This window comes from Schistocerca cancellata, chromosome 5 (genome assembly GCF_023864275.1).
Source record: "Schistocerca cancellata isolate TAMUIC-IGC-003103 chromosome 5, iqSchCanc2.1, whole genome shotgun sequence".
NCBI lineage: Eukaryota > Metazoa > Arthropoda > Insecta > Orthoptera > Acrididae > Schistocerca > Schistocerca cancellata.
The window spans coordinates 175,435,837-175,457,176 of NC_064630.1; the positions used below are offsets into that span (position 1 = coordinate 175,435,837).

At 43.2% G+C, this 21,340-nt stretch overlaps 1 protein-coding gene across 7 annotated transcripts in view; it reads left to right on the forward strand.

Annotated features, from left to right (window-relative positions):
• LOC126189035 (protein bric-a-brac 1-like) overlaps positions 1 to 21,340 on the forward strand; it is a 1,796,149-nt gene that overhangs the window by 1,659,921 nt on the left and 114,888 nt on the right. For all 7 annotated transcript variants that reach the window (XM_049930881.1, XM_049930880.1, XM_049930879.1 and 4 more), the window contains one exon: positions 14,755 to 14,812. In XM_049930881.1, the coding sequence (XP_049786838.1) occupies positions 14,755 to 14,812 (58 nt within the window). The remainder of the gene's footprint in view (positions 1 to 14,754; positions 14,813 to 21,340) is intronic.

The window sequence follows — 21,340 nt, forward strand, 5'->3', positions numbered from 1 at the left end:
TTCAAACATTTCGTATCCTTCTGTGTTCCGCTTATGGTTGGTGGAGGAAAACCACCTGATGATAACACCAGAGCAGGGTAGGGGACGCCGAATCGGTCGAAACTATTCACAGGCCACATATACACCACTGTGGATGGTTCAAATGGCTCTGAGCACTAGGGGACTTAACATCTGAAATCATCAGGCCCCTAGAACTTAGAACTACTTAAACCTAACTAACCTAAGGACATCACACACATCGATGCCCGAGGCAGGATTCGAACCTGCGAGCGTAGCGGTCCCGCGGTTCTAGACTGAAGCGCCTAGAACCGCTTGGCCATACCGGCCGGCTCCACTCTGGCACTACGGCCATAAAACAACAGCCAGTCAGGGACTAGTCGGATGGGAGTGTGTGCATTTAAATTTACATTCCCCCGCTAATATTTGCTGTGCTAAAAACTGCTTTCACTGCTTAAATTAGCTAAGATAATGATTTCAGCTGAACAGCCTTCGCTAAGTAAACTTCAAAGTCCTATCCACAGTTCGCTACGTTAGCTGCTAGTTTTCTGTGACGTTCAGTGGGTACAGCTTGACCATTAATATAAATGTGGTATTAAGTCAGGCAGGAGGCAGGCGACAAACATTATAATGATCAGTAATTCTGCATTCAGTCTGTGTTGCGGTGGTGAAAGTCAACCATCACGCAAGGAACGACTTTATTGCTCATATGAGGCGTTTCAGAATTTATCAGTCATCTGATATCCAAGCGCGATTGCTGTTCCCAGATATAGCGTCTGCGAATGTTTGTGTTACACACATCTGGAATCGCTGTACCTATGTGTATCAGTCGGTCCTGGATATCCGATGATGGATAAATTCCGAAACGCGTCGTATGAGCACGAAAGTCATTCCTTGCCTATGTGTGACGTTTACCTTTGCAACCCCATCAGCCTGAATGCAGAACTACTGATTACTTGACTATTAAATCAGCTACGCTAAAAGTTCTGTACTTCTCTTAATTTGTTAAAGTTATTAACGTAAGTCAACATGTGGTACTGAAAAATACAGTGTGGTTACAGGCAAAATCTAAAGGCCAAATGTTTTTATTTTTCCTAATGTACAGAGTGTATGAATGAACCTGATATTGCGACAAGTACAGCGAAGCACGACAACCACAGCACAGCAGAGTAGCAGCATTGCCGTGCTAGATACACCCTCACGCGTTCGCCTACGGCACAGACTCTGAGCACTTGTCTCTGATTGGCTGTCGTTTCAGTGTTGTAGCTCCACAACGGTTCGTTTCCGACCTATATTTAGTTGCTTCGATCTTGTCACGAGGTGATTGTTCTCCACGCTGCAATTCTATCACTTGTCCACCTCAGAAAGTCACGGGGCCTCGGCCTTACGATTAGACGAAGCTGTCGTCCCAGAATTCAAATGATTTTAGATACACTGCGAGAAAATTTAGTCTGGTAGCTCAGTAGGGCTGTGAGCTGCAGTCCGCTGAGGCAGTGCATTTAACAACTATGCCACGTGAATACAAACAACTAAATAAAAATCTTGAGTGTGGCATGCCATGTAAATCGTTGAAGGCGTGACGTAGCGGCACTAATAAAAAGCATTGGGATTTAACGTTCCGTGACTGAGAGAGAATGAGACGGCGCACAAGCTGTGAAATCGACTGGGCACTTTTCACAGGAACAGCCTCCTGTTTGACTATTACGGGAAACCACCGAGTAACTAAATCTCGATAGTCGGTCAGGGATTCGAACTACCGTCCTCCCGAATGCGAACTCAGTGTGTTACCACTGCACCCCTCCGTCGGTCATATTATACAAGCTACAGTAATACAGGGTATACATAAAGTTCGGGAACACTTTAAATTATTTATTGCACAAGAACCAAACATTGTACAGGTATATCATACATATATAATTTTGAAGAGAAACCCTGAAAGTGTTTTTTTTCTTTTTTTTTTCCATGTATGATATGTAAGCACAGCATGGAATTCAACTTTTACACAACGACACAAGTTCAGCACAACAGGCTGTGGGGTGGTAGGACTGGACCAAGTGACACATCAGGCAATCACCATGGACAGTTGCACTGAACATTTATTTGGCATATTTAAACAAGACAAATAACAAATAAAACCATCAACACATTTTTAAAATTACCATTTAGATGACAGCAAGTTACTTCAAGATTTAAACATTCTTAAACCACGGCCCTTCCTGCCGCCTTATACGGCGCCTGTAACTGTCCGCCCGACTTCCCAAACGGGGGGGTTAGTGCTCGGCGTCCCAAAGCAAAATCCTCGCTCCCCGATCGGCCCGGTAGGTGGCGCCACCGCGCGCTCTGCACACACCATCGGAAGATGATCCATAAGGGCGGCGGGGATATCGCTGATCGAGCCACACGGCTCAATGTATACCGCAAAGTGTAGTTTGGTAATTTGCTGATAGTCAGCGCTAGTCGCAAACATGTCGAGTTCAGGTGCGGAGCGAGCGTTTTGTGTGTTGGAGTTGACAAAAACATGTGTGCTAAAGCTGTTCAATGAATGTTTAAAACCAAGTACGGTAAGAAGCCACCAACAAGGAAGGCCATTTACCACAGGCACAACAAATTCGTTACGGTTGCTTGTGCCCGGCGAAGAGAAGCGGACGTCCCAGTGTGAGTGAGGTGAATGTGGAGCTTGTACGAGACATAAGGAGTCCAAAGAAATCGGTGCTTCGTGCATCCCATGAACTCTAAATGGCTCCAGTGAGAGTGTGGAAAGTCCTGCGACAGAAGCTGTCTATGAAACCATTCAGATTGAAGATAGTGCAGAAGCTCAATGACGACGACGAAGACAAGCGTTTTGAGTTTTCTTCGCAGTTGCAACAACTGAATGAGGATGGGAATGGCATTGTTGATCGCTTAAATTTTAGCGACGAAGCCACTTTTCACACTAATGGGAAAGTGAACAGGCATAATTGTCGAATCTGGGATACAAAGCATCCACACGAATGCTTTGAATTTGAGTGTTATTCCTCAAAGGTAAATGTTTTTTGTGCCTTGTCACGTCGAAAACTATACGGGCCATTTTTCTTCGCCAAGAGCACTGTCACTGGATGTTCCTACTCGGACATGTTGCAGCAATGGCTGATGCCTCAAATGCAGTCGGACTCTCCGTTCATCTTTCAGCAGGATGGGCCTCCATCCCATTTTCATCGTGAAGTTCGTGGGTACCTGAACACGGAGCTGCCGCATCGATGGACCGGCCGTGCTACAGAAGGGGACAGCCGTTTCATGAAATGGCCTCCCCAATCACCAGATCTCACTCTGTGCGACTTTTTTCTGTGGAGAGACATTTAAGATCTGGTGTATGTACCGCCTCTACCACGCCATGTAGCAGAGTTCCGGGAGAGAATACGGGAAGCGGCTGCCACAGTCGACGATGCTATGCTGGGACGGATTTGTAAAGAATTTGATTATCGTATTGTCGTCTGTCGGGTCACTCATGGTTCGCATATCGAATGTTAATAAAAAAAATTAAAAAAAAACTTTCAGAGTTTCTCTTCTAAATGCAATATGTATGAAATCTGTAAACTGTTTAGTTATTGTGCAATAAATAAGTGAAAGTGTTCGCGGACCTTATGTACACCCTGTAGTCTGTAGTAAGATTAACAGAAGAAAATCCACTTTAATCTACAACATGACAACTGCGTTAGATTACGGGGGAGGATTTCAGTTTAATACGACAATTTAAACCCATTTAAATTGCGCTGTAATGTCAGAAAACAGGAAATGGCCAGCGCGATATATCATAGACACCGCCATTTTTTTCCGAGAATACTAAAAGAAAGATACATCGCCTTTACACTCGAAATTTCCAGTGTTAAGGCTTAACGATTTGCATTTTTCATTCAGGGAATGTTGATCGTCCTGACATTTATACCCCATTAAAATCTTGAGTATACGTATTTCTCGGAAGAACGCAAAATTATTCACATCATTATTTCGTTGTCACATATCAAAATTTTGCTCACTCCTACATAATGCAAGAAATTGAGAAGAACACTGCATGAATGTAAGAGTTCTCAACATGGACTAAAGTAGATAATGCCAAGATTCGCTTACTTTCAACAAACTGGTTGCTAGTATAATTTGCCCGTTTTTCGTAGCTCTCTTACGCGCAATATCTCCGCTATGAAGTCGAAGAAGATGAGTGAACAGTGGTGAGAAAGAAATATTATCGCGAGATCGATACGCGAAATGGACTTTCCGTTTATTTTTGAACGGTGGATGTGCCACAAAACTTCTGCCTCCTGCCGTAGCTGCTAAACTGCAGAACGCCCTTTCATTTCAAGTTGCTACTGGCCCATAAAAATTTTCAACGACGAGGAGAGATACTCTTCTCAAGTTTTGAGGAGCTAAATATACTAGATGACTGCCAAAATAGTCTCAAGTACCTATGAAGGTCTCTAAGCATTCAGTAATATCATTTTCCCTTTTCATTTCTTGAGGTTATTACAGCTACATTCGGCTGTGAAATTCAGAGAATATCTAGGCGCTTCGTGAAGTTTCCACAGCTAGAAATTAATCTGTACACACGTTAGCATCACTGGCAGATGTACTGCACAATTACGAGTACGGCATCTCCTTGTACGAACCTGCGTGAAGCGTTCGGAACATACAGCCGTTTCCATTTTGTAATCGTCAACGTTTTGCCTACCATTCCCGAATATTTTGTACTGCAGAGTGGTATTAAGAGCTTCCATATTTCATATGTACTGTAGACTCCAGGTGATCTTTTAATTTCTCAAACGCTTTCGACTAAACAGTTTTATTCAGGATGATTACTCGGGCCGGCATTATTTGGGATACGATAATGGTACTACGTTCTCGATAATCCTTTTTAAATCCCGAGATATTTCTCTGGATAATCCTATTTCTCTTAGCTCTCAACTTGAATGAGGGCTATCATCGTTCGAATGCAGAAACAGGCAATCTTTGTGATATATGCGACACTGCCCACTCTATTAAGTCATCCGACCTTCATCACTGCTCACAATCTGTGTTGCTCTTGAATACACGAATAACAGTTCCCTTTGAGAAATACGTCTCAGAGGATACGCCCCACTCTGCCAGTTATTAGGGCCTCTTCCCATTTTATTCACGCATGGATCGCGGAAAGAATGTACGCGCTGTAATTAGTCTAATCTTATATTCGCCATACGTGCGGGAGCGATAAGTGCGGGGCTGCAGCATATTCCGAGGTTTTTGGTTCTTGAAACTGCGGAAGTATGCTTTCGCCGGATAGTTAACGTTACTCTTAAAGATCTGCTTGTTCAAGCTTTTCAGCATCTCCGTAAGACTCTGCCATGGGTCAAACGAACCTGCGACCATACGTGCTGTCCTTCTTTCTGTGCGTTCAATAACCCCTGGGAGTCCTATTTGGTAGGGGTCTCACGCACTTGGGCAGTATTCTAGGATGGGTACAAGAGTGTTTCGTAAGCAATTTCTTTTGTATACTGATTGCATTTTCACAGTATCCTACCAGTGAATAAAGTTTGGGATTAATTGGTTTCCTTGGAAAGGGCATGGTCGATTTCCCTCCCCACCGTAGTCCGATCCTAGATTGTGTTCCGTATCTAATAGCTTGGTCGTGAATGAGCGTTAATCTCTGATCTTCCATCCTTCCTACTGTAGGAATATATTCATATCTCGACACTCGCTTACTGCGTAATTTGAGGTAAACTGTTCTTCTCCTTGATTACACGTTCAGTCTCAAAACCCAGCCACGCGGGTTAGCCGCGCGGTCCAAGGGCGCCTTGTCCACGTCGGAGGTTTGAGTCCTCCCTCGGGCATGGGTGTGTGTGTGTTGTCCTTAGCGTAAGTTAGTTTAAGTTAGATTAAGTAGTGTGTAAACCTACGGACCGATGACCTCAGCAGTTAGGTCCCATAGGAACTTCACAAATTTCCAACTCAAAACCCATATTTTTGCGAGGCGTATTTGTGTGTGGTAGAAATAAATGTATAAGTGATAAAGTGTGTCTAGCGACCAACAGTTTACACGTACTCACTGAATGTTACGCAGTGCTTGGGAAGACACTAACTTCTGGGAGAAGTTTGGTTCAGGTCCGCATCTATCTATCCAGGTTTAAGTTTTCCATAGCTACCAAAAATCAGTTACCGCAGATACCGGGATAATTCCTTAGAAAGGGACATGGCATATTTCTTTTCCATTGCTTGTGGAAAATATGACAATAAGTAACTATTTATCTGATTATGTCGCGCATGAAAACGAGAAGCGCTGTGTTTTTGTGGTACCTGATGATAATAATTAAAGTCCAACTACTCACAGAGTTCCTGTGTGGGCTGTAATTATTGCATGGCAGCGAAACTTGGTAGATATTCTAATGCGGAACCGCTTTACGCTGGGAAAAAAGTTGCAATTTTGGCCATCAGGTGCAAACATGTCGCTGTGAATGCAAGAAAGACGTATGAAAATGTTTCCGTATATGATGGATTAGGAACAGGACGTGGACAGAAAAGGACAAAAAGCGAGAAGGGCATAATGTTGATTTTATTTTTAACCACAGCGTATAGCCTACAGCTTGTTCAATATGAGCACCGGATAAGCCGACGAGGTGCTGCACAGCGCGACTTGCATCTGGTGGCCAAAAAATTTTTTTCGGCTTAAATACTTTCCGCGTTAACGCATTAGAATATCTACCAAGTTTCGGTGCCATTCCATAAGTACAGCACATGTTGGACCTCTGTGAGTAGCTGCACTTTAATTATAAACATCCGGTACCTTACCTTTATAAATGTAACTGTCAGAAACTCATTTTCCTTTGTCGCCGAACCAAATTACCTTAATTATATTGTGACGTGAGAAGTATGGTAGATCTCCTGATGAAACCGTTGTCACGTGGAGCAGTAGCGCCCTTCATGATCACATTGAAGGGGATTTCTGCCTTGAACCACTTTTAGGAACGCCTGGATTTTGCAAATTTATCGCCGTGGCGTGTAACTTGTCCAAGAAGTCGAGAGGCCAATATTGTACCTTGCTGTAACTTTCCATAAACAGCTATAATATTCTGTTAGCCGTCGCATCCTAACTCTGCCCACGCGCACAGAAGCAGTCTTAATGCAGCTCTGTCACTTAACAGAAAATATCGCGCATTTACCGAATAGTCTTATGTCGCAGAAGCCTGGTCGTTTCCCCTATGCAACTGTTCGTTAACTAATACTCGTAGTCTCATCTTCCCAGGAAGGTTAGCATACGGTCAACCACCTGATAATAGTTGTGTCGATGGTATGGTTAACTGGGCAATGTTATTTATTTTAAGAAGAGATTAAGTATCTACGATGTAATATCTGACAACAGCGCTGTCCGATTATTAAACATTATCCGCTCTACGAAGACAACAGACCCAGTACTTTTCGTTTTTAACGTGCCTACCATGATAATAATTCGCTTCCCGCTGTCTGCTTGTCCTCGCAGTTGCCTGTACAAACCGTGGCGTTCAAGCGCTGTGCATTAAAATAAGCTTTTGTTCGACGCCTCGCGCCACCAAGTCCCGCTCCCGCGTCTAGTTCCACACGGAGAACTCGAATTGGATCCGGCCATTGAACAACTTCCTCAATTTTTATCTCAATTTATTCAGTCAGTGTAATGTTAGTACTTAGGTGTAATTCGGGGTCCGCACGTTACCACACAAAAGGCGCTCTTTCGATAACCACAGGATTTCCGCCCGCTGTACCGCCTGCCGATTTACATATTATAATAATTATTATGTCGCGGACCGGTGCGGTTCCACTAGGACAAACTTGGTCTCCTTATATGTCGAGAATGACGACAATCATAGAGGACGTTAAACGTGTGCATTCGTTATGGCACAAGATAGATACTGATCTATCACTGTTCTGCAAGTGTTTGGCTTAAAGGAGTTCATTAATTGTATATCTTCAAGCTGCGGCCATTCGTTATGATAGGAAAGAAGTGCTTCCTGTAATGAAAATGTCTCAGTCTTGTAAGGTTTGGAAAATTACCCAACTTTTAAAGTAAATATATTGAGAGTTAGGCAACCAGTTCACAGCGTCTTCTCTTCAACAGTCAGGTTGAAACGTCCCCTTAGAAAAATTATACATCTACATCTACATCTATACTCCGCGAGCCACCTTACGGTGTGTGGCGGAGGGAACTTATTGTACCACTATCTGATCCCCCCTTCCCTGTTCCATTCACGAATTGTGCGTGGGAAGAACGACTGCTTGTAAGTCTCCGTATTTGCTCTAATTTCTCGGATCTTTTCGTTGTGATCATTACGCGAGATATATGTGGGCGGTAGTAATATGTTGCCCATCTCTTCCCGGAATGTGCTCTCTCGTAATTTCGATAATAAACCTCTCCGTATTGCGTAACGCCTTTCTTGAAGTGTCCGCCACTGGAGCTTGTTCAGCATCTCCGTAACGCTCTCGCGCTGACTAAATGTCCCCATGACGAATCGCGCTGCTTTTCGCTGGATCATGTCTATCTCTTCTATTAATCCAACCTGGTAAGGGTCCCATACTGATGAGCAATACTCAAGAATCGGACGAACAAGCGTTTTGTAAGCTACTTCTTTCGTCGATGAGTCACATTTTCTTAGAATTCTTCCTATGAATCTCAACCTGGCGCCTGCTTTTCCCACTATTTGTTTTATGTGATCATTCCACTTCAGATCGCTCCGGATAGTAACTCCTAAGTATTTTACGGTCGTTACCGCTTCCAATGATTTACCACCTATGGCATAATCGTACTGGAATGGATTTCTGCCCCTATGTATGCGCATTATATTACATTTATCTACGTTTAGGGAAAGCTGCCAGCTGTCGCACCATGCATTAATCCTTTGCAGGTCTTCCTGGAGTACGTACGAGTCTTCTGATGTTGCTACTTTCTTGTAGACAACCGTGTCATCTGCAAATAGCCTCACGGAGCTACCGATGTTGTCAACTAAGTCATTTATGTATATTGTAAACAATAAAGGTCCTATCACGCTTCCTTGCGGTACTCCCGAAATTACCTCTACATCTGCAGATTTTGAACCGTTAAGAATGACATGTTGTGTTCTTTCTTCTAGGAAATCCTGAATCCAATCACAAACCTGGTCCGATATTCCGTAAGCTCGTATTTTTTTCACTAAACGTAAGTGCGGAACCGTATCAAATGCCTTCCTGAAGTCCAGGAATACGGCATCAATCTGCTCGCCAGTGTCTACGGCACTGTGAATTTCTTGGGCAAATAGGGCGAGCTGAGTTTCACATGATCTCTGTTTGCGGAATCCATGTTGGTTATGATGAAGGAGATTTGTATTATCTAAGAACGTCATAATACGAGAACACAAAACATGTTCCATTATTCTACAACAGATTGACGTAAGCGAAATAGGCCTATAATTATTCGCATCTGATTTATGACCCTTCTTGAAAATGGGAACGACCTGCGCTTTCTTCCAGTCGCTAGGTACTTTACGTTCTTCCAGCGATCTACGATAAATTGCTGATAGAAAGGGGGCAAGTTCTTTAGCATAATCACTGTAGAATCTTAAGGGTATCTCGTCTGGTCCGGATGCTTTTCCGCTACTAAGTGATAGCAGTTGTTTTTCAATTCCGATATCGTTTATTTCAATATTTTCCATTTTGGCGTCCGTGCGACGGCTGAAGTCAGGGACCGTGTTACGATTTTCCGCAGTGAAACAGTTTCGGAACACTGAATTCAGTATTTCTGCCTTTCTTCGGTCGTCCTCTGTTTCGGTGCCATCGTGGTCAACGAGTGACTGAATAGGGGATTTAGATCCGCTTACCGATTTTACATATGACCAAAACTTTTTAGGGTTCTTGTTTAGATTGTTTGCCAATGTTTTATGTTCGAATTCGTTGAATGCTTCTCTCATTGCTCTCTTTACGCTCTTTTTCGCTTCGTTCAGCTTTTCCTTATCAGCTATGATTCGACTACTCTTAAACCTATGATGAAGCTTTCTTTGTTTCCGTAGTACCTTTCGTACATGATTGTTATACCACGGTGGATCTTTCCCCTCGCTTTGGACCTTAGTCGGTACGAACTTATCTAAGGCGTACTGGACGATGTTTCTGAATTTTTTCCATTTTTGTTCCACATCCTCTTCCTCAGAAATGAACGTTTGATGGTGGGCTTTCAGATATTCTGCGATTTGTGCCCTATCACTCTTGTTAAGCAAATATATTTTCCTTCCTTTCTTGGCATTTCTTATTACACTTGTAGTCATTGATGCAACCACTGACTTATGATCACTGATACCCTCTTCTATATTCACGGAGTCGAAAAGTTCCGGTCTATTTGTTGCTATGAGGTCTAAAACGTTAGCTTCACGAGTTGGTTCTCTAACTATCTGCTCGAAGTAATTCTCGGACAAGGCAGTCAGGATAATGTCACAAGAGTCTCTGTCCCTGGCTCCAGTTCTGATTGTGTGACTATCCCATTCTATACCTGGTAGATTGAAGTCTCCCCCTATTACAATAGTATGATCACGAAACTTCTTCACGACGTTCTGCAGGTTCTCTCTGAGGCGCTCAACTACTACGGTTGCTGATACATGACTGTGCTTAAACTGACACACAATATTTTTAGCGCAACGCAATCTGACTTTCAAAAATCCCTACAAAAGAATGGCCCTGACTAACATTAACCTATATACCTTTCACAAATCACGTACCTCACCAAAAATCTTCGTTACTCGAACTACTGCAATACAGCGAGCGCCACTACTGCCAGCTAAATAAAAGATTCAAACTTAGTAGTCATAATATATATAGCAGTTCATGACATCCAGTCTTACACATTTCAAAACTCCGCCATTTCTCTCCCCATATCCACCACTGCTGGTGGCTCACCTCCAACTGCGCAACGCTACGCGCTTTTCACATCCAGCTGCCCAACACTACAATGGCAGACAACAATGCAAACTAGCCACAGACTGCACACAGCACAGCCAGTGATTTTCATACAGAGCGCTACGTGGCGTTACCAATAAGAAAACCTAAACAGCCTACTTACAAGGTGAAAAAGGTGCAACAAGGAACGCAAACACGCCTGTAAAAGTAGTAGACTAGTTTCCAGTTCGTGGAATTTTGTAGAGTCTACTGTCGGTAATATCAAATTGTTATCTTTTACACAAATGGAATGGCCATTACACTTTAATGACGAATCAGATCAATATGTTAGAAAAGGAAGGAATGGGGACTTGCTATAACTTGTCCTTAAAGCATAATTTCCAGTTGTTGAAGGATGGGCAAGAAAGTTGGTAGAGTTCTTTCCAAAGAAACGATCCAGTTAATCCTGTGAGGGTAACCACGGGAAACTTAACTCTGGATATCTGGATGACGATTTGAACCCATCCTGCCGAATATAAGACCACTGTAGTAACATCTACAGCACTACCACCGGTTTCTTCTTTGTGCAAAATATTTTGGGCTCTATCGTATTGAGTTGCCCATTAAGGAGACAGTCTTGATAGTGGACGAAAGTAAAATTTCATATTTCCTTCAGTATTTGTCCTGAAGTTTCTCAAAAAAATGTTCAAATGTGTGTCAATTCCTAATGGACCAAACTGCTAAGGTCATCGGTCCCTAGACTTACACTCTACTTAAACTAACTTACCTGAAGTTTCTGTTCTGGTTTTTAGCACGTTTATATAAATGGTCTTCCCGTATTGAATTCAGATTTGAGCATCGAATTTAAGACTTAGAGGCGTGCATAAAGAGGGTCACACTTTCTTGTGCTTCCATGCAAGAGTCAGTTGTCAGACCAGTTTACTGTATCGTGTGTGTCGTAGTCCTAACTTCTTCAGACGCGTAGGTTAAGCGCTAGTACTCAATCTCAGAAAGCTTCACAGAAAAAAGTGGCACTCTAGTTAATCATCGTCCTAGCAGATACGTGTGACGTCTAAATAACCAGTTTATATAAACAACGGCATAACCGCTATAACTCTTAGCCCTGACCGGTTTACTTTTACAACAAGCGAGCCACCCAAGAGGCTATATTAACTGCCCCATTGTCGCAGTGTCACAAATTTTCCGCCTGCTTGTCTCGAATTTAGAGAAAAAAAAATTTCGTCGAGCGCCACCAGCCAGCTGCGTGTTGCGGATCTCGGATTACGGCGCCGCTGTAATTGGGGAAAAGGGAACACCAGAGGCGAACACGTATCAGTAGGGCCGAGGGCTGAGACTGAAGGGCAGCTCGGGTCGGCCCAATTAACGCGCTTCGAAGCCCGCGGCCGTGAATCAATCTTAGCAGGCGAAAGTAATCCGGTCGGCGCGCAGACGATGAATCAGAATTAGGGGTGATCCCACCAGGCGGCTGCGAGGTGAGGGACCACCTGCTTACGGGAACTGTCGGCACATTCCGCTGCCTCCGGCCTGCCTATCCATTCTCTGCGACCGCCGGAGAAGACACTTGTTCTGTCAAACTGTGCTTCCAGTTAATTCCGAATAACGGCTTACGCTCAGTAAAAATTTTCCACGCTTTAACGCGTCAGCATAGGTGTGAAGGAAGACCCTTTACTTTTGGAAAGAAGCTTTCGAGACAATATTTCATTTTTGACTTCGTGATTTTTGAAATTGAGTATCCTGTCTAAGGGTGAAGCACCATGACATTAACTGTTATACCTGAAACATGTCTCAAGAACTCTCTAATGCCATGAAATGGTACCAGTATGTGAAATAAACAACCATAATTATATGCCACCGACGAATAAAAGATACACGGAGTGATTGCGTTCCTGTGGTGGACACAGCTTGAACGTAAGGCAAATGTGCGTACCTTTTATTTCAGAACCGACGGTTTCTCTTGTCACAAAAGATGGCGCCTAGTGCACCGATAGAATATTGTAACCTGACGCAAGTAATAAGTAAATAATTTTGGAATGATTTAGAAATTTGCTATGCGTCGCTGTGATGTGTGAAAGAAAAATGTATTAGTTGTTAGTAACGTTTTATTGTAATCTATAATGGAATGTTCCAGTCGACAAACTCTGTCGGATAAAACAGCGCCTAGTATTCATGCAGTTGAGCAGTTTTTCACGCGTTTACAAGAACACGAAAAAGTGGAAGAAACCGAGAAACGAATTTTCCATAAGCATGTAACACGTAAGCGTACGTAGCCTCTACTGCTCAAGCAGGAACGTTGCGTATCTGCAAAGAGTATCGATTGCAGCATTACTTGTCCAATCTTAAGATACTGCCCAGAGACGTGCCAAAAAATACACTGAGGTGACAAAAGTCATGGGATACCTGATAATATCGTGTAGGACTTATTTTTGCTCGGCGTAGTGCAGCAACTGGACTTGCATGGATTCAAGTCGGTGGGAGTTCCTTGCAGAAATCTCGAGCCTTACTGCCTCTATAGCCGTTCGTAATTGCGAAAGTCTTATCGGTGCAGGATGTTGTCCACGAACTGACTTCTGGAATATGTTCCATAAATGGGATTCATGTCGGGCGCCCTGGGTGGCCAAATAAGCCTCTAGAATCGTCCGGAATGTACTTCAACCCAATCGCGATGGACCGGTGACAAAACATCGTTGATTGTGAACATGCAGTCCAAGTAGCCAAACATAAACATTTCCAGTCAATGATCGGTTCTTTTGGACCAGAAGAGCCAATCCATTCCATGTAAACACAGCCCACACCATTACCGAGCCACCATCTGCTTGCACAGTGCCTGTTTACATCTTGGGTTCATGGCTTCGTGGGGTCTACGCCATACTTACTCATCTGACCAGGCCACGGTTATCCAGTCGTCTAGGGTCCAACCGATATGGTCATGATCCGAGGAGAGGCGCTGCGAGCAATGTCGTGCTGTTAGCAAAGGTACTCGAGTAGGTAGTCTGCTTCCGTAGCCCCTTAACCCCAAATTTCGTGACGTTGTCCTAACGGATACGTTCTTCGTACGGTCCACATGATTTCTGCGGGTATTTGACGCAGTGTTGCTCTATTAGCTCTGACAAGTCTGTGGAAACATCACTGCTCTCGGCTGGTAAGTGAAGGGCACGGTCCACTGCGTTGCCCGTGGTGGGAGATAATACCTAATATTTGGTATTCTCCGCACACTCTTCACACTGTGGATATCGCAATACTGAATCCCCCACGATTTACGAAATGGAGTGTTCCATGCGTGTAGCTCCAGCTACCATTCCGCGTTCAAAGTCTGGTAATTCGCGACGTGCGGCCCTAATCATGTCAGAAACCGTTTCACGGGCTCACCGGAGTACAAATGACAGCTCCGCCAGTGCACCGCCGTTTTATACCTTGTGTACGCAATACTACCGCCATATGTACCCTTATATGTGCATATCGCTGTCACATGGCTTTTGTCACCCAAGTGTACATCCAGTAACGTAAATTTGATGTAAACAATACCATTTAACCGGATTATGTATGAGGCTCTCCCGTATTCTCAAGGGTGAAAAATCGTTATACTCTGGAAGCGTAATCTCTGAGCATAACCCATTTTGGCCGATGAATTTTCTGGACGTCCAGTGGGATTATAGCGCTCAGGTCTTTCTGGTGTCTCCGAAACCTACCGAACTTCTCACAGACATCGAGAAGTGGACGTTAGCAAGTTAAGAGGTTTGTGTAGGCGCTTGTGTTTACTGTGTTCCCTAACTCGTATGTTTTGAGACGCGATGACGCGAGTGAGTGAGGTATCTGCACCAGAAGCTGGCGGCGCGCGCGGCACTCGACTAACTGCGTGCTTCTCTGTTGCAGGCGAAGCTGCTGGAGTCTTCTCACGCCTGGCTCGGCGCCTCCACGTCGTCCATTGCCGGTAAGTGGCGTCCGAGGGGTCGCCTCGCCCTCGCCCTCGCCGCTACACGCTCTCCACCTCACCACCCCACCTGCCTCCCAAAGTAGGGCCGCCTCTACCTTCTCCTGCAGACCCCGGTCACCGATAACTGTGTGCGACGTGCTCAGGAATATGTGTGAACTGCGCCTTTCTGCTACACGATATAGTGGTGCTTCAGTCACAGAAGGACAATTTACTTACAGTTCAATGCCTCCTATTACTTGCATTCATTTTTGCATTGCGTATTCAGTCATCATCATAGTAAATATGTATTTTCGGTATTGATTACTTTGTTCTCTTACTTTTTTCCTCTGTTTACTTCTGATATTTTGTCGTTGCTTGAAAGAGCGACATTAAATCTTGTTTCGAAATTCTCGTCTTACTTACCCTTATTTGTTTCTGATTTTCCCTTCGATGTATTGTGGCATTGTTTCTTACCGAGCATCTTCGTTGTTGGCATTTTCCTTTACGCACTTATGAACCTAAATTTTGTGACGCTGATTTGCTGATCTTCTCAGATTGTATTATGCGCACTGTTCCTAAATTTTCTTCCGTAACTTTCTTGCTGTAATTATATCGAATTTGCGTATGTTCACACCACTAACGCATATCACAAACATGATTATTTATTGATGAAACCATTTTCAGACTAGTTACATAAACATTAATTAATAAAGTAAGCTCAGTTATTAAAATAGAGACAGTGCTCCTTTTTTAAATGATAATTAACCGTTCCAGTGTGTTTCCGTATTTGGACCGTTCTTCCTTTCCGACGAAGGCTAAAATTCTCCCTAAAACTGAGCCGTTACTATGTCTCGCGTTGATGCTCTGCATCTCCAGGCGCTGCAAAATGATTCCTCGTTGCGTTTTGTTCCGCATTGTATTTCGGCTGCTTAAACTAACGAAACTTATGTAACAGGTACGTGAGACTAGTCTTACTTCTTATTGTGTACTGCAGTTTGTTTCGAACTTCCGCACGCTTAAAAAAAATCTTTCAGTTAGACACTTGCATGCGTGGATTGTGTGTGTGAATGCGAGTGTGTGTAACGCTGTAGTATAATACTTTTTGGATGTGACATTTACCGTTTTGCTAATATTCTTTAGTTTTTGTAGCCTAGCTCGAAACTTTTACTGTCTAGTAGCCCGCCAACAAAATGCGAAGAACACCGCAGGCAAATTAACGTAGCCATGTGCCCAGCACGCCAGTATGTTGAAGTAGCTATACTTGGTTGGGAGGAAGAACACTGTGGACCTTGTGGGTTCTCGATTTTCAGAGGCCGCTCAGTCGCCCGTGAGATACTAGTATGTCTTCTTTCGCGGCGTCGAAAGCGCTGCAGGTGTCGCAACGGCGCCGACTCGAGTGGGCCGCGGCGCAAGCTACTCGTGGGCTCGCCGTTCCGAGAGCAGCTGGCCCGCGATGCTGTGGCGGCGCCTGTAGGCACCCGACCTCGTCCCCCCCCCCCCCCCCCCCTCACGGACGCTTCAGCTCTCCCCTAGTTTGTTCTCCACGGCTTTCTCTTCATGTTGATGCTAAATGTTGTGAGCATAAAAGATATCGAATGTTTCGAGAGGTGGTAAGCTCTTTTAAACAAGAAAAGCCAGTCGAATGAAAATGGGTTTGCAAACTCAGATCGCAACACTTCTTCATAGGAGGGGCTTACGCTTGATTGTGGGTCAACAGTGTTTTGATGTCTTTCTGTCTCTCAGTACTATAGATACATATTAGTATGAGCATTAAGTAATCCAAAATCGTTATGTGGCTCAGGGTGTCTTGTGCTATTGCTTTAGTCGTGCGAGTCTTACTGTACAAATAAGTTACTCGCAATTCTTGTGTACGATCGTGCTGTCCTACCCACCTACAGAAAAGGCTGTACGTTCATGTTTATTGTTCGTGTGCTGTTTGTTTGTAAATGTTTCACTACTGTTTCTTTCAATTATATGAGTAACTGATTCACTACGATGGGCAATTAATCCAAAATTTTCAGTGCGAATGCACATTTACGTCCGACGTCCAGCGGGAATCTAGAATTAGCGAGCATGGAGGACACGGGCGGCATTTGCGGATAGGCGGCGCTAGGTGGGAAGCGTACCGAGATAGTCCGCGCACTTGCGATACACCCTGTGTACAGGTGACGCACTGGTTAACGCGACTGCCTAGTAAAGCAGGAGATCCTGAGTTCGAGTGCCGGTCCGCCCCACATTTTCACTCGCCACCGCTGATTCCGCATTAAGTCCCGATGCTGCTGATTTCGTAAGTTCCTTCCCTTCCCTTCCCTTCCCTTCCCTTCCCTTCCCTTCCCTTCCCTTCCCTTCCCTTTCTCCATCATCCGCCTTCAATTACATACTATTTTTTCACTTTACCACCACATGTCAGCGATAGACAAGTTATATGCGTTGGCAATGATTTTCTGCTGCGGTTTAGGAAATGGCAGTAGGTGAAACACATACACAAGCAGTGTCATCAGATAACCTGTTAGGCCTAGCCTCCCAATAGTTAAACTCCGAAAGGCCTCGGTTAGCCTGAGACGTATTACTTTTAGTGGATGAAAATCCGGGAAGCTGCGTTCGACGGTTAGCAGCGTGGAAGGCGGTGTCTGTCAACCTGTTGTTTTGGGCGGTACTTCGCGAGTAACTGCTGTACCATCTTCAGCGCATCTAGGTCCTATGACCACGAGGCAGACTGAATTTCTGTCAGTAGCTCTTTTCAAAGTGCATTCTAGATCCGTCGTTTGCTTACACGGTTTTATACGTGCTTATGCTTTCACGGTTTAGTCCATTTCTGTTTTATTATTCTGGGTATGTGCCGCTTCATGACTTGATAAAACTACTGACGTTTCTGTTACTGTTGCAGCCAGTTTATTAGGAGGACTGAAAAATCTAAGATTTTATTTACCGACAAGGCAGGTTCCAGAAGAGTTGGTGTTGTGAATTTTCAAAATCAGTGTGTGTGGGCTAATGAAAGGCTGTACGCAATTGGAGGAAGAGGGCATCGGGACCGTTTCTGATTAAGTGTTTGGGCAGGCAGTCTTGGCGTTAGAGGCATACTTGTACTACAGAGATTAAATGGGGCCAGTATCAAGGTTTTCTCATTAACTTTTTGCCTACCTTTCTGGATGATGTGTTTTGTTAGCAAAGACTACAGATGTGATTCACACACAGTTGCGTGAATAAGTGATCCAGACTCATCAGGATCACGGGATTAGTGCGGTATGCCCCTACTTTCTTGTTATCCCCGATCCCTGGATTAAAATCCCCTAGAATTTCGGTTGTGGAGATTTGAAGGGATTTTTTTACCCAGTCTAGACAGTGATGTGCAGACACTACAGAATGGCGTCTTCATTGAGAGTCAGCATGTGCAACAACTAAGTCAACTTCAAACAGTGCGCAATACCAGAATGAAATTTTCACTCTGCAGCGGAATGTGCACTGATACGTATCAGATTATTAAGACTGTGTGCCGGACTGAGACTCGAGCTCGGGACCTTTACCTTTCGCGGGAAAGTGGCGTACCAACTGAGTTACCCAAGCACAACTCACGACCTTTCGTCACAGCTTTACCTAAGCCATTACCTCATTTGCTAGCTTCCAAATTTCACAGAAGTTCTCCTGCGAAACTTGTGGGACTAGCACTCCTGAAAGAAAGTTTATTGCGGAGCTTTGACTTAGCCACAACCTGGGGGATGTTTACAGACTGAAGTTTTCTCTCTACAGCGGAGTGTGCGCCGATATGAAACTTCGTAGTAGATTAAAACTGTGTATCGGGCCGAGACTTGAACTCTGAGCCTTTGCCTTTCGCTGGTAAATTCTCTAACACTGGTAGAGCATTTTCCCAAATTTGGGTTCAGTGTACGATTTGACACTGCTAGGACACGCATATTTGCAAACGTGGATGCCTTTGCAGTAAGTTTAGTGCTCACTTATGGCGAATGCTGCTTGAGTTTTTATTTGTGTTTTGTTGTTGTTTGTTTGTTGTTGTTTTCTTTTTGTTTTGTTTTGCCCTAGCTAGTAGATTTAGAGATGTGTGTTTTTGTTTTCTGTATTCCTTAGATTGCTCCGCCTACATGAAACTGAAAGCCCCCACCTGGACGCAGGCGCAACTGAAGGAAGCTATTCAGGCGGTAGTGTCGCAGAAGATGCGATTCACCCAGGCGTCGTCCCGCTATGGCATTCCCAAAGGGACGCTCTATGATAATATTCTGGGGAAGTCTAAAAGGATGGTGGTGTTGGAGGAGGCCGGCTTGACGGCGGTAGAGGAGAACGCGGTGCTGGAGTTCTGTTGCGAGATCTCCATACAGCCGTACAACCGTAGGACGAAAAAGTCGCTCAAGTCCATTCTAGCGTTCGTAGAGAAGCTGAGGCGCGCCAGGGACCCCGAGTTCAAGTTCACGGGGCTGGCGGGCTTCCGCTGGTGGTGGGCCTTCTGCAAGAAGCACAGCATCGTGTCCCTCTACTTTGACCGCGGCGACGAGTCGTAGCTTCCTAGGTTACCGCACTGCTTGCTCGACCACACTCTTATTTAATAAATACTATTCTCAGGAAAGTAGTGAACCATGTATTTGCATGTCGCTGTTGATATTTTGCCTTAAGTTGCTATTTGTGTTTTGTAGTGGACAATTTGTAAACTTTAATTTTTGCATCTCTATTTTTTTGCGATTAAGCTTTCCAGTTGTTTACATTTTTATTTATGTTTTTCTCGTAATGTATTTTTGCAACTAATGCATTCCGCATTGGCATGTGCCGTGCACCTTTCATAACCGGTAGTAATTATCCTTGACTGACCAGGAGGCACCAACATTTTTTTCCCTGAATTAATTTAAAATACTCACGTGTCACAAATATTTGTGCAAATATCTCTGTTAGGAATTATATTAAGTCGTTCCACTAAAACTTGCAGCAGTCATACAGTTTGACAGATCTGAAAAAGGGGTGAGATGTTCTACAATCTCTTTATTACTACTCAAACTGATGACAGAGTGAGGAGACGGAATTGTCTGACTGCGAATGGCTGAGCAACTCTGATCTTCGATATTGTGATATGATTGAACCTGATATTATGTAAGGGTAGACAACTAATAGCTGCAGATATATAGTGAAATGTCTTCCAAGTCATGGGCTGTTAAATCAAGTAGTTTGTATAAAGTATACTATGTAGTATATAATTTTTTGACCATTTACATTGCAGTATTGAATTTAATTACGACTTTTCATTCTAAAACTGTTATCACATTTACTCAAAATTACTTATATTAATTATAAACATGTGAAAGTATGCACATTTCGTCATTTTCACACTTAAAAATTATATTTTGTTAATTACTAAAAGGCGAGACAATCAGTAGTGTGTATTTATATGTATCCTACTACATATGCACGATATGTGGCTTCTAAGTTGACAATATCCACATAAGTGTGACAGAGAACTGTATTTTTTAACATGGATTTGATTGCGACGTTGAAAGAGTTCATACATAATGAAAATGCCCTCCTTACACATCTTCAACTATTTTGTCGAGGTGGGTTTGATTGAATTGTTTTTAATTTCATATGGGCTTTAGTGCATCAACTTCCACCTTGTACCTGTGCCATTTGTGATGTGTATTTTTAGAGAGTTTACTATTAACATGACAAATGTGTTATTTGGAATACATTTTGTTGGGTATTTTCTCATTTTGTTAATTTATAAAAGTTAAGTTCCTAGAATGTAATGTATGTTTTCATAGAAAAGTTATAGATACTCGATATGTATATCGAGTTCATTGTCAGATGAGATGACTGATTGTTAGAGATCATTTTGAATCTCTCTATTCATTTAGATTTAGATTTTGCGAGAGTAGTACCGCAGGTTTCCTTTGTAAATTTGTATTAAGTTTGTAACTGTTGTGAGACTGAAACTAGGATATTGTATTACTATTTAAGTTTAAATACGAAGCAGTGAAATATCAGGGGCTGTTATCTGCATTTTGTGGAAAATTTCGTTGTTGATATTATTTTTCTGAGATAAGACATTTGAATATCAGAAATTTATTGGCTAAATGTAATTTATTAGCTACATGAATAACAGCATATTGTTCCACTAAATGTTAAAAGTAGAGCAATGTTCCTTCGTAAATATAATTTCCCATGACGTATTGTTTGTTGTTGATTATAATTAAAAGAGATCACTGCTTTTAGTTCTGATGAGGCATTTAAAACTTCGTATCATTCCACAATGTGTCATATATTTCGATAACGATTATGTGAAGTGAGAAACAGCACTGAAAATAAATATTGTATCTTTTGGAATGACTTGTTTTCTTATCAGACGTTTCACTGGTATGTTAACAGGCGACATAAGCCTGGTAGTATCCTCGTTTTGTATTGATATTGGCAATATAATTTTGACCCTCTGGTCACAAGGCCAATATTGTTTGTGGTCCTTTACTGAATTGAATCAAACTACTATCCCAAATGTTTGGCTGTTTGGACAACAAGGTTGCTACCCTATCATAAACCGACACAACACTAAATTCA